General features: G+C 40.0%; 2 protein-coding genes across 2 annotated transcripts; one reads left to right on the top strand and one right to left on the bottom strand.

Moving 5' to 3' along the window:
* Positions 1 to 2,254: 2,254 nt before the first annotated feature.
* Positions 2,255 to 6,972, bottom strand: prnpb (prion protein b). The gene is made up of 3 exons (XM_055040340.1): positions 6,891 to 6,972; positions 6,469 to 6,591; positions 2,255 to 6,021 (listed from the first exon to the last, which is right to left on the bottom strand). Exon 3 carries the CDS (start codon positions 6,016 to 6,018, stop codon positions 4,522 to 4,524), a length of 1,497 nt encoding a protein of 498 aa, XP_054896315.1. The 5' UTR covers positions 6,019 to 6,021; positions 6,469 to 6,591; positions 6,891 to 6,972; the 3' UTR covers positions 2,255 to 4,521.
* A 1,643-nt stretch (positions 6,973 to 8,615) lies between these two features.
* LOC129366573 (protein phosphatase PTC7 homolog) lies at positions 8,616 to 16,441 on the top strand. Its single transcript, XM_055040521.1, has 6 exons — positions 8,616 to 9,186; positions 11,048 to 11,227; positions 12,073 to 12,271; positions 13,356 to 13,479; positions 13,564 to 13,693; positions 13,802 to 16,441. The coding sequence occupies exons 1-6, from the start codon at positions 8,985 to 8,987 to the stop codon at positions 13,858 to 13,860; spliced, it is 894 nt and encodes a 297-aa protein (XP_054896496.1). The 5' UTR covers positions 8,616 to 8,984; the 3' UTR covers positions 13,861 to 16,441.

Raw genomic sequence — 16,441 nt, 5'->3', positions numbered from 1 at the left:
TTTTTTTTTTTATGTTATGCTGGGAAGCATATCTAACTTTTTTGTGTCTACTAATGTTTCCAAAATGGTTTTATATATTTCAGTCCACATAATGGAACAGCTTTTCATTTAGCCAATAAGGGGGGATCCACCTGCATCAGCAGAAGCATTGAGGCTGTCCTGTAGGCCTGTTGTTGAACACATGAGTTTGTTTTGGGGGCGGGGCTTAACTGGATGCTGGGTGCTGCTATGGAGGTGATAATGAAAGCCAAAGTGCTGCTCAGCTGCACTGTAAGTGTTGCTTGAAAAGAGATCACAGCTTCAGCATCAGAAGCAATCTGTGGAACAAGACAGGAAGGTATGGTATCTTTTTCTCCCATTAAATGAAATAATATTTATATTACACTCTTCCTGTCATCACAAAGGTTAAATCCACTAGAATCAAACTACAAATGAGCACTTCTAATTTCTCAAGATCTTTCTATTTTAAATTTATTAGAAAATGGTGACATTTTCTTGGCAAGTTTTCAGTTTTAAAGCAACACAGTTTTAAATCATGAAGTCTGAATTCCCTGTAAACACTTCTATTCACTTTTTTGAATTTTAGAACTAATCTATTCTTAAATTACATGCACCATACGTGATATAATATTTAATGGTTGATTTTTTTTTCCGAAATATTTTATTGTTACTTGGGACATTTTATCACATGGTAATGTATAGATATACGGAAATTTCACTTTCTTTTAATAAATACAATTCATTGATTACATTAAACTAAAAGAAGATAAAAACAAGGATATAAAAACAAAGTCTCTGTATATTTAATTGTTGGTAAGAAGAAGAAAGTAAACCAACTCCAATATGAAAAGGCAAAATCTGCATCACAGACCCCTCAGCTAATCCCAGTGTTGACAGAGCATGTGGTGGACGGTTCTGGATCTCTGTTGTGTTAGCAAAGGGGAGTGTATGACTTTGTGCAGTAACAATAAATCAAAAGCCGGTTTGAACACCTGCCAAAACACATATGTCCCCTCTGACATCCACAAAAACAAATAAAGAGTTCAATATCAACCAAATTAAAGTGGTTTTGAATTTTACGATTACATCCTTCAAGTTTGTTCAAAGTATGACGGATGTTTTTTGCAGCTTTCCAATGATGGCTGTTCAGCTGAAGCTTCTCTCATTCTGGGTAGTGATGCTGCTCGCAGCTGCTTTGTGCCCCGGTTCGCTCAGCAAGCGAGGGGGCAGCTCCCGAGGTCACGGCAAAGGTGATGGCGACAAAGCGTCCCCCTCCCAAGGCCGAGGCCTCTCCAAGAAGGGCCTGAAGTGGGCAGGAGCGGCAGCAGCAGGCATGCTGGGAGGAACGGGGACAGGGTACGGGCTGGGCTTCCTGGGCAAACCAAAGCACGGGGCTGGAAGCCATCACAACCACAAGACAGAACAACATCAACAATCTCATTACCAGGAAACCCAAAGATACAACAACCAGTCTCTCTGGAGAGTCTTTGTTAGAGGATCTGCTCCTGCTACAGAGACAAATTTCTTTCTCAGACTAGGACATCTGGTGCCTTTTTTTACAGTAAGCTATTTAAGAGACATTTAATCTAATCAATATTCATTGTGAGCTGATCTGAAGTGAAATAAGCAACTAAAACGTTCAATAAAGAATCTTTCCTGCTGTTTCTTGCATCGTTGGTCTGATTGTTTTGCATATGCAAAGAAAATGGCTGTAAAAATTATTTCAGGGGACAAATATAGCAGTCAGACTTTCTATGATCATTGCATATTCTTCTGTACAAGAATAAGCAATGTTTTTCAGGGATTGCATTTAAAACAATTACCAACTTCATAAAAATATATAGTTTTCTGCAGAATAACATAAAGTCATATAAAGTTTCACTAAAGTTCCCAAATAATGAATACCTCCGTCACAATTAATTGTTCAGCACAGTGCGAGAGGATTTCTTTCTTGTACAGATTTCTTTCAAATTTTCTTTTTCAAAAATTAAAAAAATATGTATGTAGATCTGTTCTTGTTTCAAATTCATTACAATTATTTGGTAAATTTGAACTGAACTATGAATGGTAAAGATTATTTATTCCTTGATAAAATAAATGAAAATAGAAAAATGTCAGTGAGTCAGTGCTCTAAATCAATAGATATTGAAATAAGTAACATTTTGGTTAATTTCAGTGCTCATAACCTTTTTACTTAAGTTATTAGATATAAAAGACATTGAGTCAGAACTGGCTGAATACAAAGACAGAGGAATCATTTTTGAAGTGAATTTATTTCAGACATAAACATCCATGACAAGCTATGGTAAAATGTTTACACCAGTGAGTCAAAATGTTGACAAACAGTTGCCATTTGACATGTAAATGTAATAAGCCAACAAAGGAATATCCAGAGGGGGAATAAGTGCACTTTACAGATATTCAGCAGAAGAAATCTACATGCTCTGAAAACAAAATTTTATTCAGATAAATTTTACTCACCAATAATGGTCAAAATCAAGAAGAGAACGTCAATGTAAAAAGATGATGGGTTGAAAAAAAAAACAGACATTTCATATCCCTACACAGGGATGCATACAATTATGGAAACAGAGAACAATTGGCTTTTAGGAAGTGAAAATGGAATTATTTAACAACATTGTTCAACTCATCTTGAGGACAGAAAAGCCTATTGCGATATATTCTAATGAGATCCTGTACTTAAACTGTGACAATAGAGGTTAGAGTAAAAACAAATAAATTATTTACAAAGTTACCAAGGCTTGAAAAATGACTGTCACTGTGTTGAAAAATCCAGATGCATACAGGAAGATATTTATAAAAAATCAAGACCAAATAGTCGATGACTTAAGTTTCCGACAATAAGGTAAGCTGGGAGAATGTGCACAGGGACAATAATTGCTATAAAACTAACAACTCATGCTGGGTATATCATACAACTTTCTCAGCAACATTGCCTCCGCTTCCTCTCTGAAGATACACAATATTCAGGGATTACCTGGGGCAACAATAAAGTTAGAAATGTTATAAATGTGCAGATTAAAAGCATCCAACATTATTACCGAACAGCGCACAAAGCATTCACGATAGCTGCAAGAAGCATAGTGACATTGCACACTGATCTCTCCTTTTTTATCAAAAACTTTAAAAGATTAAGAACAGGAAGTTAGAGCAAGCTAGCAGAAGTCAAACAAGATGTCTGGGATGGATAAAGCTGAGAAAGAAAGTCGTTTTTACACAGAACGTTTCAACTGTTATCTCTTGTGATGAGAGATAACAGTTTACACACATTTCACACATTAGGGGAAACATCTCATAATTCTAGGTTATATATTCTGAATTTTTAGCTAATTTCTAAAGACGCCCAGATTAGAAATTTATGTCTGATTTCCTGTTTTAGCAAACTTTTGATCTCCTGATTAAAAGTCGTTTAGCTGATTATTTCTACATCCACCATCTTTCATGAGACACTTTCTTGTAAAACCTCACAGCCTTATAACTCGGGTATTTTCTTGTATCAAGTCGATTTACCCATTTAGTTTATCAAAATGCCCAATTTCTGTTTTTATATGCTTCTGAGCAGAAGAAGAAAAAAAGTAGAACATGGTGAATGACCAGTAGAACCACAGTCAAGCTCTCTTTTGCTGCTTGAATGAACACCTCATAGGCTTCCAAAGGAAAAAAAAAACTGTTCAATACGTCCAACTTCCTCCCTCTAAATCAAGTTCCACATTAAAGAATGCTTGACCAGGTATTTAGTTTTGCTGCATTCACTGATCATAAAATCATCAGGGCGAATTATGCTAAAAACTGCATTTTCTAATTTCTCAGTGCATCTTTAACTACAGTGTTATGCATACATATTGAGTGCAATCATTTAATACGGATGTATTCTTTCCTTATAACACTCCTCTCTGCAAAAATTGTTTGTTTTTTTTATTCCCTTGAGTGTTGATTTGGCTTTCGTGGGATCAGGAGGGCAGTCAAGTGTTTCCAGTCCGAAGAGTTGCTTTATTTGAACCATTTCCTCACAGCTATGACCTCCTTTTTTTTCATACACAAACTTATGTAAGAACAAAGTCTTGCAAGAGAAAAGGGAAATCTCAACAGCTAAAGTGTAAATATATTTTGTCAAAAAGGATTCCTTTTAAAGATATATAATACACTAATTACATAATTTAGAAATCACTCCACAAATGTATTTACTCTAACAGATTTTGGCAAACAACACAGCATATCTATTTAATCATTTATACCATCAATTCCATCAGAAATTTTGCTCTTCACCAAGCATTAAAGATTAAAAACAAAAAAGTGCAGTAAATTAAATATATTCTGAAAAGCAGACTTAAAAACTCAATCCAGAGTACACTACTTTTGCAGAAAAGTTGACTGTAACAATCTGTAAGCTATCGCTTCTATTTTAAAGATTAGATACACAGGCTGCTACTGTTACAGCCATAATGGAAGCAGGAGAAATCTATTTGGGATGTGGCTGAAAGGTTTTCCTTTTCTTCTTCCTCACTGCAGTAGTAGCATGCTGGACAGAAGCACGAAGCCAGACGTGAAAAGCTGCATCACCCCATTGCTCATAGGAGCACTATCTCTTGGCTGTTGCTGTTGTTCAAACTTTCGTTCCTCCATGTACTGTGCAGAGTACTTCATGTACTCCTCCACGCAGCGGCGGGACTTGACTTGGTCGATCAGGGCTGGGTAACCAATTTCTTCAATGCTGACGGTGTCGTTATCCTCATCAGTTGCTCCACTATTCGATGAGCCTTGGTCTTTGAGGAGGTCAGTGCGATTCATGCACTCACTCATGTAGTTCTCGTAGGTCTTGGCCCGTGGAGGAAGCTTGTAGACATAGTCCCGCCCATAGTCTTTTTGATCTGTTGACTTGGTCCCATACTGACGGTACATGTAGTTGTTGTAATAGTATTCTTCTTCGGGGTTACGGAAGGCAAAATGTGGTCGAGGGAAGCGCCCTAGCCCATAACCGACAGCCATTCCAGCTAATGCACCGACACCTGCTGCTACCATGGCTTTTTTGGCAAAGCCTGTTGATTTGGGCTGAATTCCCATTCCCTGCACAGAACGAGAGAAAGGAGATCCTCCCATGCCATTGCCACCATATCCATAACCTCCGCCACCAAACCTCGGGCTGAGAATTTTATTATTTGGGTTCCAGTTAGGGTAACCGCCAATTGCTCCTCCACCGTAGCCACCACCGTAACCTCCACCATAACCTCCACCATAACCACCACCGTAACCTCCACCATAACCTCCACCGTAACCACCTGGGTAGCCACCAGCTGCTCCAGGACCCAAACCAGGCCCTGTATTTCTGACTGGGTAACCACCTGCTCCGGGGTACTGGTTGGGATAATTCCCTCCAGCAGGGTACTGGTTAGGATATCCTCCTCTGCCTTGGTTGGGGTATCCACCAGCTGGATAGCCTCCAGCACCTGGATATTGATTTGGATAATTGCCTCTTCCTGGTTGATTAGGGTATCCTCCTGCAGGGTATCCTCCTGCAGGGTATCCACCTGCAGGGTATCCACCTGCAGGGTATCCACCTGCAGGGTAGCCTCCTGCTGGGTTTTGATTTGGATAATTGCCTCTTCCTGGTTGATTAGGGTATCCTCCTGCAGGGTAACCTCCAGCAGGATTCCCTCCTGGATACTGATTGGGGTTGCTCCCGGCTGCTGGATAACTTGGTGGATTTTGTCGGGCATTCCCGCCTGGATTAGTATTCTTACTTCCAGGGTACGGGTAATTCCCTCCAGAAGGATACGGATTGGCATTGCGATTGGGGCTCTGCTGTCGAGGATAGTTTCCGGGCTGAGAGTTTGATGGCTTTGATTGGGTTCCACTTCCTCGGCTGGACGTTGTGGATTTCTTTCCACTGCTGCTGCTGCTGCTGCCGCCACTGCCTCTTTTAGCACAAGTTGATTCAAAATTCAGCAGCAACATAATAATCAGAGACAGAAGTCCAATTTTTAAAAACCACCCCATCATAGCCTTGAGGAGAGAAGTAAAACAAAGCAATTAGAAATTACAAAATAAACATTGTTTGCTCTATTTTTTGTAACACTTTGAATATGCAGAGTGAAAGAAAATGATAATCTTGTTTTTATATTTAAGCCACCCTGATTAACTGGGCTCCATAGTAACTGTAGGGCCTGATGGGATACACGGCCTTAATGAGATAACTGAATTTCAAATAGGTTACCTCGAAACAGATCGACCTCGTTGCTCTATTACGCTTTGGTGGATTACGAACAGAAAGATTTGTGTTAGTTAAATGCAACATCCATCACTGCTAATGACGAATCACTGAGTAACCATCACTGCAGAATGTATTCTGACCTTATCATAATAAAACTGACAGCGTCGCTTTATTTTCTCATTAGGGACAAATCATAAAAACAAACACAGCACGATTAGGGAAACGCATCTTAGACTTACTGTAAATTGATGGCTTGTGGTTGCGCCTCTTTCGTAATTCAATAACACTGCGTTTGTTGTTCTCCGCCTGTAGCGGTTGCCTCTGATCTGGGTGGGTTAATGTTCTCAGGGTGCGCTTGTTTTCTGTCACGGGGAGCGCCGTTTAGGAAAATGGGGAGAAGGCGGGAACGCGTTGTTATAACCTCGAATCAACAAAGCCATCAAAAAGCGACACATGCTGAGCTTTAAGAAATAACTTTAACCTAGTGTTTCACATTTGAACCAGCCGAAGTCAGAATATATAAATGTATGCTCAGCAGCATCTCTGGTCAACCTCTGTCAACATCCCAGTGTTCAATCAGTATTAATACATAACATCAACGAACATTTCTACATAGTTCATTTCTACATAGCTTTAGTACAAAAATCTGTGAAATACTGACAAGTGTTATTATGGTCTGGAGGCGCTCCCCTTGAGAAAACTGTGTTAGAACTTGGTCGTCCTGACAACCACTATGTTCCGTTACACAGAACGAGTGCGCACGCGGACGCAGTGTGTGCTGCAGCGTCACTCAGGCGCTGCACCTGTGACGCTGTTCCCTTAAAGGAGCAGTGACATGATTTTCTGTCTACGGACTTTTAATCGACTATTTATTCCTATTTATGTCAGATTTTAACGTGGGTTACACCTACATTAATACACTAGACAGCTAAGCGTGATGTAAAATGTTCTACATAATTGGGCCTCGGTTTTGTAAACCTTTAAGCTATTATGGTGTTAAAAGAAAAATCTGGGAATTTCAAACCAGCTGCGGAGAGTTAGAGCGATGCGCGCTCCCGCGACAGGGGACGCAATTCTCGGCAGGCATGCATTTCTCGGCATAACACCTGTTATTGCCGAATGCCGATTCTCTCAGTTTACTGCAAGACAAGCCAGAAGACAACACAAGTCGAGTCATTTATGTCGTGATTTGTTTATAACAAAACAAACAAACTTGCTGCTCACCCTCAGAGATACATGGCTAGAATAGCAGCGACGACATGCGAAAATCTAGTCACACAGCTTACCTCTGGCAGATTTACACATAAAATTCATCCAACCAAGAAATTTCTTTATGTTAGGAAATTACACTGACATCTCTCAAACCATCCATCTGTTCTCACAATCTCTAGGATGTGGTGAGTTTGCAAAAATTTCAAAGTCAGGGTGTGGATGCTGATAAGACTGCTACGAAATCTAAAGAAGCTTCCTCTAAGTTTGATGTTATATACGCACTTGGACAACTTGGACCGTGTACATTTTTTATTCTTTACATTTATATTTTATCCGTTTGTTTTGTCATAACGTCTGTGGAATATGCTTAAGGTAATTTATTGCAGTCTCATTTTGTTCTTGTCACAAAAATTTTGCAAGGAGCGTGTCCACTTTTAAGATCCATTCAAACCTCGGTCTTTGTGGTACTTTAGAGATTCCAGCTTTTGTTCTGCACCTTTTGGTGTTTTGCTTTCTGCAACTGCTGCCAGGTGCTTTTTACTCCCATGTATTTACATTCCCAGTATCAAAAATTCTGCATGTGAGAATTAAAGAACTCATAGCTAGACAACAAGATCACTCCAAACTCAATTATTACTAATCAGCAATTAAACATAGTCCCAAAAGCTAAGTCAATGCACACCAGAACAAAGGTTTTGAATGGAATACTTTGTTCTGAAATTGGATATCTTTTTGGAAAAAGTGCATGTATATCTATAATATACAGATATAATATACAGGCCTAATAGGTTGGGGATTTTCTCACTGGAAGTCCTGTCAACATTTAGAGGTCTGAGTCCTGAGTTGAAGCTGTAACAAAATTTGTGAAGGAAGGATTTGGTTGCTGTAACAACAAAGAAAACTTGCATATAAATAAAAACAAATAAACTACTTTCTTTTTTAAAACTCATACTTTAAAGCTTCCTTCATTTCCTATCAGAAATAAGCGGAATCCTGCTAATTCACTATTTTTTATACATATATTTAGTTTTTCTTAGCAACCCACCAAATATAATTTCTTGCCAATTTTGAAAAAAAAAAAAAAAAAAAAGAAGCACGACGTTTTCTCTGTCCTTGATCTTTGCTCTTTCCTCTACTCTGCGGCGCATGCGTATTGGGAGGAGCCAACCGTAGGCACGCAGCTGTGACGCAAGCCGCCGCGGTTGTAAACGGTCAGAAACCCGTATGTTCTCGTCGCTTTGTGTCCGGTAACAACATGTCGGTGAGGAGAGAGCCCAGTGGAGGAACTGCAGTGAGCGAGAACGGCACGCCGGAGACATAAACAGCGCGCTAAGCAACCAAGCCGAACGGTGACAGTTCAGAGAATCAGCCGCGGCTACTTTATTTTCACAGCGGCGGGGCCTGTTGGAGGCTAATGAACGGTTAAGGACGGACAGCCGGTGATCAGAGGACTCGCAGGCAGGTGGTCGGGCTGGTTGGAGAGAGGAAGAAGGGAACAGCGTGTTCGGACTCTAATCGGGACAGACAGTCTCCTTGCTGGGGAATGTTATCTGTATTGTCTTATGGCAGACTGGTAGCCAGGGCTGTCCTGGGTGGACTCTCTCAGACAGACGGTCGGGACTACAGCCTGATAACCGCCAGCTATGGCTTTGGCAAAGACTTTCGTAAAGGGATCCTGAAGAAAGGGATGTGCTACGGTGATGACGCCTGCTTCATAGCGCGACACAGGACCGCCGATGTTTTGGGTAAGGTCACGGGCATGGAAAGCTCTGTCAAATAGTCTCACGACTGAGATCGGGTGACCTTCAGTGGTCCAGCCCGCACGTGTGCAGACCACTCGGATGAAAACAAAACATCCTCCCACTCTGTCTGCCCCCTGCAGCTTTTGTAGGAACTTGACAAATTCATCTCGTGTCCAGCTAGCAGAATGTAGCATATTGGAATGCACTAATGTCATTTATTAAAAAAACCGAGCCCAGATATGTTCGACTTGTGTGTATCTTTTATCTTCAAAACATCAATTGACCTTTCACCTAGATCAGCCCCACCATGGCTACACTGCGACAAAGCTGTGGATTGAATACATAATATCAGGGGATTTGAATAAACTGCGTTACGCCTGAATGCGACTGCAAAGTGCTCCATTAAAAAGCGTCGGACTGAGCGCTACAATGTCTTGCAGAGGTCAGAATGGTTGAGCGTGGAGGCAGCCATATTGCTAGCAGCAGCTTGCTACCTCTGCTCAATGCTTTTTGTCCTCACCGGCACGAGGGGTAAACACGAGCCGAGTACTGCACAGACCACGTGGTTAAAGGCAACGTGCTGTCAGGGATGAGCAGGAACTATTTACATTTGTAAAGTTACATTTACTTCAGTAACGTTTTAGAAAAAAAAAGAATACTTCTAGGAGTATTTTTTTTTACAACAAACGTTTTAGTTCTACTTGAGAAATATTATTGTGAAGTATTGCTACAATTGAGTAAAGTTTGAAAAATACTAGTTAGTTTTTTAAATGGCTACATTTTACTTACTATGTGCAGTCATTGTGGACTTCTGTAGTAGTGCAAAACAGCTAATCAGATTTTATGCAGAACTAGAGGTGGGTAATGTGAGTTGTTTTGCTGTTCCAGCTTTGTTTTCTGTCCTGCTAACATTGATTGAATTTTAGGGGAAACCCACATTCTAGCTTCGTTTTACTTTCATAATTGAAACAAGTACAGTGATGATGAGAAATAAATGAATTAATCCACAGTTGAATCCAATCTTGAATTACTACAAAAACTAATATTCACAATCCTTCTCATTTCGACTCATTGTGGTACATCCAATCAGCACCAAGGAGAATGAATGGTGATTTATGGATTGGCTGTTTTGCAAAAGTCAGTCAATGGTGTGTCAAGTAGAATTGTGCCTGAAGGATTTCAATTTCACATGGTGCATTTTCCTTCAAATGTCTTAGATGTGCTCAATGTAAAAAAAATGTACACATGCTGAACCCCAATAAGGGGGGACCTTTTCACCTAATTAGTTAGAGCCCACCTGTATCTATTTTAATCTCAGTATGAATACAGCTGTTCCCTGACTTGATTTCTGGATGGATGAAGCTGAATATAGGACAACTATATACTTTCTAGGTAGTAGAGACTGTTATGGTGTTTGACTTTGTAGCAGGAAAACATCTACTTACTCCCAGAGCTACAATGGAACCATTTAGTTTGTAGTTCATACAAGCTGCTGTTCAGACACTCCCCATCTCACCTAACGAGCTGAAGCTGTTTTGCAAAGGAGTGGATAAAACATTCCACCTCTGGACTTAAGATTTCAGAGACATAATCAAAGCAACTTGCAGAAAGGTTGTTCTGCACAGTTCTGTTTCAGAGAGGTATATTCTTGTTCACTTTAACCTTAGAGTAATACACAAGTTTGGCCTAAAATCTAAATAAAAAAATTAAAGTTGTGGTGGTACAATAACAAGATGTCAGCCAGTTGAGGGGATACGAATATAAGGAAGCCTGGTAAAGGCATATTTTCTGACTTAATTTCCAGTCTAAAAGATCACATGTTCAGATTTTTGTAATTATATATATATTTTTTTCTGTCTTATAGGTGTTGCAGATGGTGTAGGCGGTTGGCGTGATTACGGTGTTGACCCGTCTCAATTCTCTGCCACCTTGATGAGAACGTGTGAGCGATTGGTGAAGGAGGGACGCTTCACTCCCTCTAATCCAGTGGGGATCCTCACCTCTGGCTATTATGAGCTGCTACAGAACAAGGTTCCACTGCTAGGTGAGTACTCGCAGTCAGAAACATCTGAAGAGTCGGTACACCAGGGAGCTGTGCAGTAATCTGTGGAGTGAGCTGTGCTGAAGCTATACTTAAATAGCTGCAGTATGAGTCAGACTGTAGCAGTGCTGCTGAGAGGCCTGCATAGCATTTTACTTTAAACAGTTGGATTGAACTTGCTATGTTCCTCTAGAGGTTGGAGGAATAGCAACACTGACTTTTAGCAGATTACACAGGTTTTATAAGTACTTTAGTGTTTTTACAGATATTTTCTATATGAATTTCTAGCTTGTGTCATTTTGTTTTGTATCTTATGCCAATATTTAAGTCATTTAAATGGCTATTTCTTTCACCCTCTGTGGTGCTTGGGGGACTGAAAGTACAAAGTTTGTATAGTTTCCACTTGCCAGGGTGTAAATAGGTGACATATCCATCTGTAACTGATAAGACTAAGTGGTTGTAAAGATTTTAAATGCAGGGTCAAGTCAAACATGTGAGCAAGGTCACATTTCTTTTGAGGCTCAGTATTTCGGGCCAGTGTGGGCGTCCAATGGCTGCTGTGACATTTGCCAAAGACTCTAATTATATTTTAGGAACCTGTGACAAGGTTAGTACTCGACCCTCTTTGCTCAAGGTTAGTGTGATCTGGGAGAGGAAAGCACAGTCTGTTTTTTGTTTTTGTCTCCATTTTATCCAATAATAATAGTAATATTCAACACAATTACAGTAACTAACAGAAGAATCCAATTTGATTTGACTCACAACCTTGAATATTTTAATCTAATGTTCATTTACAACAGCTTGCTCTGTTTACATGCCTCCAACCTTATGATTGTCTGTGTTTATAGGAAGCAGTACAGCCTGCATTGTTGTTCTGGATCGACGGAGTCACCAGCTTCACACATGTAACCTTGGAGACTCAGGCTTCCTTGTGGTGCGTGGAGGGGAGGTGGTCCATCGTTCAGATGAGCAGCAGCACTATTTTAACACTCCTTTCCAGCTGTCCATCGCTCCCCCGGGTGCAGAGGGAGTTGTGCTCAGTGACAGGTTGGTAGATCAGCGTTTTACATTCAAAGTCTCCTACAAAGCATATTTTAGTCTGCCTCGCTCCACCTTTTGCAGCTTAAATGTGACAGTTTAATTCTCAAATTGACTCTTCATTTATTCCTCAGTAGTCCTTCTGAAGTTCAGTAGTAAGTGACATGTAACAGTGCCATTATAACAAAAAAATCCTAAATTACTAACTACCACGAACCTCTCTGCAGTGCAACATTCCTCATGTTTATTTGCACCTTTAAAAGGTGAAAAGATCAAACTGGAGTTGGATTGTAAGACAATACCCCAAACTTTACGGCTCTTAATGAGCATTGTTCAGGCAATTGCAAAAAAATGGAAAGAAATGGTACGACAGGAAAACGTCTCAGAGGTGGACGTCCATCTCAGCCGACAGGTTGGATGGGTATAAGTTAGAGGAGGAGATGAGGTTCACCTTCTCGTGTGAAGTGGACTCTAGAGCAAATCATTGCATGGCAATAGCTCAATCAAGGATGAAAGATTTGGCACAGGACTTTCTTCCAGTCCAATAGAGTTTGAGCTACTATGCACAGAAGAATGGACAGAAACTTTAGCTTTTAGTTGTGTAAAGCTTTTAGAGGCACACTCATAGATTGCTGTACTCAGTTTTGGTCTGCAATGCACTTGTCACTTTTCAGAACTTTATTTGTGCAGACTTTGCACAACTATGCTGCTGATCACATTAAATACTCCAAAATTTGTAGAAGATTGTGATTATAACATAACGTGTAGGAATGGTGGATGAATACTTTTGCAAGGCACTGTGCTGAATGGTTTTAAACATATTTAAATGTAGATTTATAGCTGCAGTTTGTTATTACCTGACTCTTGAGATAGCTTCCATGTATCTTGTGTTGTTAGGACATAAAACCTGACCCCTTTTTATGGTGTCGGTGAGCAGGAGCCCCACTACTTCTTGCATAGACTCTCAGGACAGGGTACTTCTTGTTTAGAAACCATATTAAATAAGTGTTGGGAGTAACTCCAAATGCTCTGTTATCAGTTTATCAATATTACCACTTTACATATTTTCCCCCTTATGTTTGTTGTGTTTCAGTCCTGAAGCAGCCGACAGCTCATCTTTTGACGTGCAGCTTGGTGACATCATTTTGACCGCCACAGACGGCCTCTTTGACAACATGCCAGACTACATGATTCTTCAAGAGTTAAAAAAACTCAAGGTGTCACTTCTGGAAGACATTCATTTTTTTGATGCACACTAAACCCTTTGCACAGTTGAATGATTCTACGTTTCTCGTTTTCAGACTTCAAACTACGACAGCGTACTGCAGACTGCACAAAGTATCGCTAAGCAAGCTCATGACCTTGCTTACGATCCAAATTATATGTCTCCTTTTGCACAGTTTGCCTGTGACAATGGTCTGAATGTAAGAGGTGAGGACATTAATTATAGAACATTCAGCGCACAATAAAGAGTGTAAAACAAAACTTAAGAGTGTTTTACAGGACTCTCTGAACTAAAAGGTTTTCACATTTTTGCAGGAGGAAAACCAGATGATATAACGGTGCTGTTGTCTATAGTGGCTGAGTATACAGACTGAACATGTGCTACTCTGGGATTGATCCTTCTTTGCCGCCTGCCTGAGTCTTCCACCTGCAGCCCTCCCAGCATGCCCTGCAGGCTGACGGGGGGAGGCCCACCCACACGACTCACACTCCTTACAGCGTGGACGAACTCCACATTTGCTTCTTTTTCTTTTCTTCCGCTGTTTTAATTTGGTGCTTGAGTGGCGTACGGGCAGCAGGCAGCTAGGGTATATTCATGTTGATCATGATGCAGCAAGAGCTGAGATCACTTGCCGTGTCTCACACACACAGGAGTGTGTGAGACATGGGTTTGTCATCCCCAACAGTTTGTTTTTGTACAAACTGTTGGGGACTGAAGCAGAACAGGGGGTTGTTTTTCTGAACAGCAGCCTTTATGCTTCAAAAAATGTGACATTATTAAGGAGTAAGCCATGTATTCGGATATATTAGGAGAGTAGCGATGGAGAAGGTCATTGAACCTCCCTGTCAATCTTTTATTACATTGTTATTTGCTCCCATGTTCTGTTAAAGTAAGCACATATATTAGCTTGAAGATGCTTATGTGGGAAATAAGTGTTGTTGAGGAGTACGATTTGGGAGTTGCTTTTTGATGCCTCTGGGTTGGGAATGTCTGAGAAACCTGTGAAGTGAAAGTGTAACGCTTGTTAAAATGTTGCGGTAAGGTTAATCCGGTGTTGTCACTTAGCCGAAGGAGCTGCTGATGCGCACATCCTGGTGGATTGTAAATATTTTTGTTTTTTTCTAGGATTATATTTTTGTTATTTGAATGATAAACTTTGTGGTAACTCATGTGGGATATAAAATCATTCATGAGCATATTTCTTTACCTGGATGATAATCTTGTATTTAATTTAATTACTTCCACACTTGCTGACATGAACAAAATATGTGCAAGGATTATCAGTATGGCAAGCAGTTTGCGTATTTCATCCAATGTGCTTGACAGCAATCTTAATTTGCTCACACTGGGTTAATTTACAGCAGTAGTTCAGGAAAACGTAATACTTTTAACTATGTTTGCCAACTGGTTGCAAAATTTGTTGTAATGTTAAGGCACTTACTAGTTCAGCCAAATACTGAAGTAGTAATACAAAAGAAATAAAAGTAGACCTACTGCTGCACATCAAGGATATTTTGATATACATAAATGGTTTGCCATCTCTTCATCCGCTGAGTGGTTGGAGTGATGTTAAAATATGAGTGTGGTATGTGTGAGAAGTCTTGAATGTTGATATTTATCTCATAGCAGCTGGGAATGCTTGTAGTTGCAATGATGGGTCAGGAGTAAATTGGAAAAAAATATATATATTTTTTTAGCATTATTTTGTCTGAAAAATATTTAAAACACAAATACATGTTTGCTGTTTGTTCTGGTCTAATTTTGTCATTTGTCTTAAATACATTTTTAGCTCATATCTACATTTATGTACATGCAATTGGCTTCATCATTCAGTCAAATCACTGAGGGTCCGATGAAAAGCCGCAACATTACGCAAAAGCAGTAAAACCCTCCATACGCATAATAGGACAGAATATTTTTCCCTTGTCTCACTCTGCAGTCTTCACATTAATGCAGAACAGGGCACATGCATGGGAATAAATGCATACACTGGACTTCTAAAAACAAAACACAGATTGCACTCTCAGTTTCTACTTTAGTCTAAGGCCTCATTCAAGCTCCTCGACAAAATCTTTAGTGGTCAGTTTTAAAGCATGCGCACCAAAGACCCACTTTTGTTATGTATGTTATTACTGCTTTGTTCATACAGCAATACTGTAAGTAATCCGTGCGCAGCGAGCAGCAGCGTTGGTAGTGACGTTTAGTGTGTTGACGTTGTCTCATATTTGTCGCAGGCTGAGGTTGATGCGTTTGAAGTGTCAGGATAGCTGTAAGCATAACACAAGCAACCAACAAAGGAAAGCCATACTGCCCGATAAGACACACTGTAAGAACTCGGGATCGTAATATTGGTACTCTTCCAGTACAGTTACAGCTGATTCTTTTGTGTGCTATGCATTAAACATTAATCAGATTGTGTTGTTTATTAAGGGAGCAGTAGAACAATTAAAAATGTTTGTGTCATGCATGATCAAATTTCATCGTTTGGATCTAACCCATCTTCGTTTTTTAAGAAAAAACAGGTTATCTGAATATCATGTTCCTGCTGCCTGCCTGGTTCCTTTTGTACTTCTGCTGCCAGCACCATTTTACTCTTTTCACATAAAGAAGGGTGAGCACAGTTTCAGCCTTAAATGCCAGACCTGTAAATCAAGAGGCCTTTCCTGTCATTGCGAGCTTGTCTTGTGTCTGCTGGTGTCTTTTTTTCCCCCAGTGTTTGATGTAAATGAAGTGTCGCTGCCCTCCCCTTCTGCCTCTTGTCTTTATACTCATGTTAAGCCGTTCTCAAGGTGCTTCTGCAGTCTGATGGTATGATTGTCTTCTTTCTCGCCTGAGTGTGACCGATACGCCTAGAGGTCTACAGTGTAATATTGCAGGTCTAATTTATGTAAATACTGGTATGTTTTAAAATATGTACAATATTTAAATAAAGAATCTAGTATTTATACTAAAAT

This window comes from Poeciliopsis prolifica, unplaced genomic scaffold (genome assembly GCF_027474105.1).
Source record: "Poeciliopsis prolifica strain line A6 unplaced genomic scaffold, Auburn_PproV2 SCAFFOLD015, whole genome shotgun sequence".
In the NCBI taxonomy this organism is placed as follows: Eukaryota; Metazoa; Chordata; class Actinopteri; order Cyprinodontiformes; family Poeciliidae; genus Poeciliopsis; species Poeciliopsis prolifica.
The sequence above is the reverse complement of the archived record's forward strand: the minus strand, read 5'-3'. Positions and strand labels throughout refer to the sequence as shown.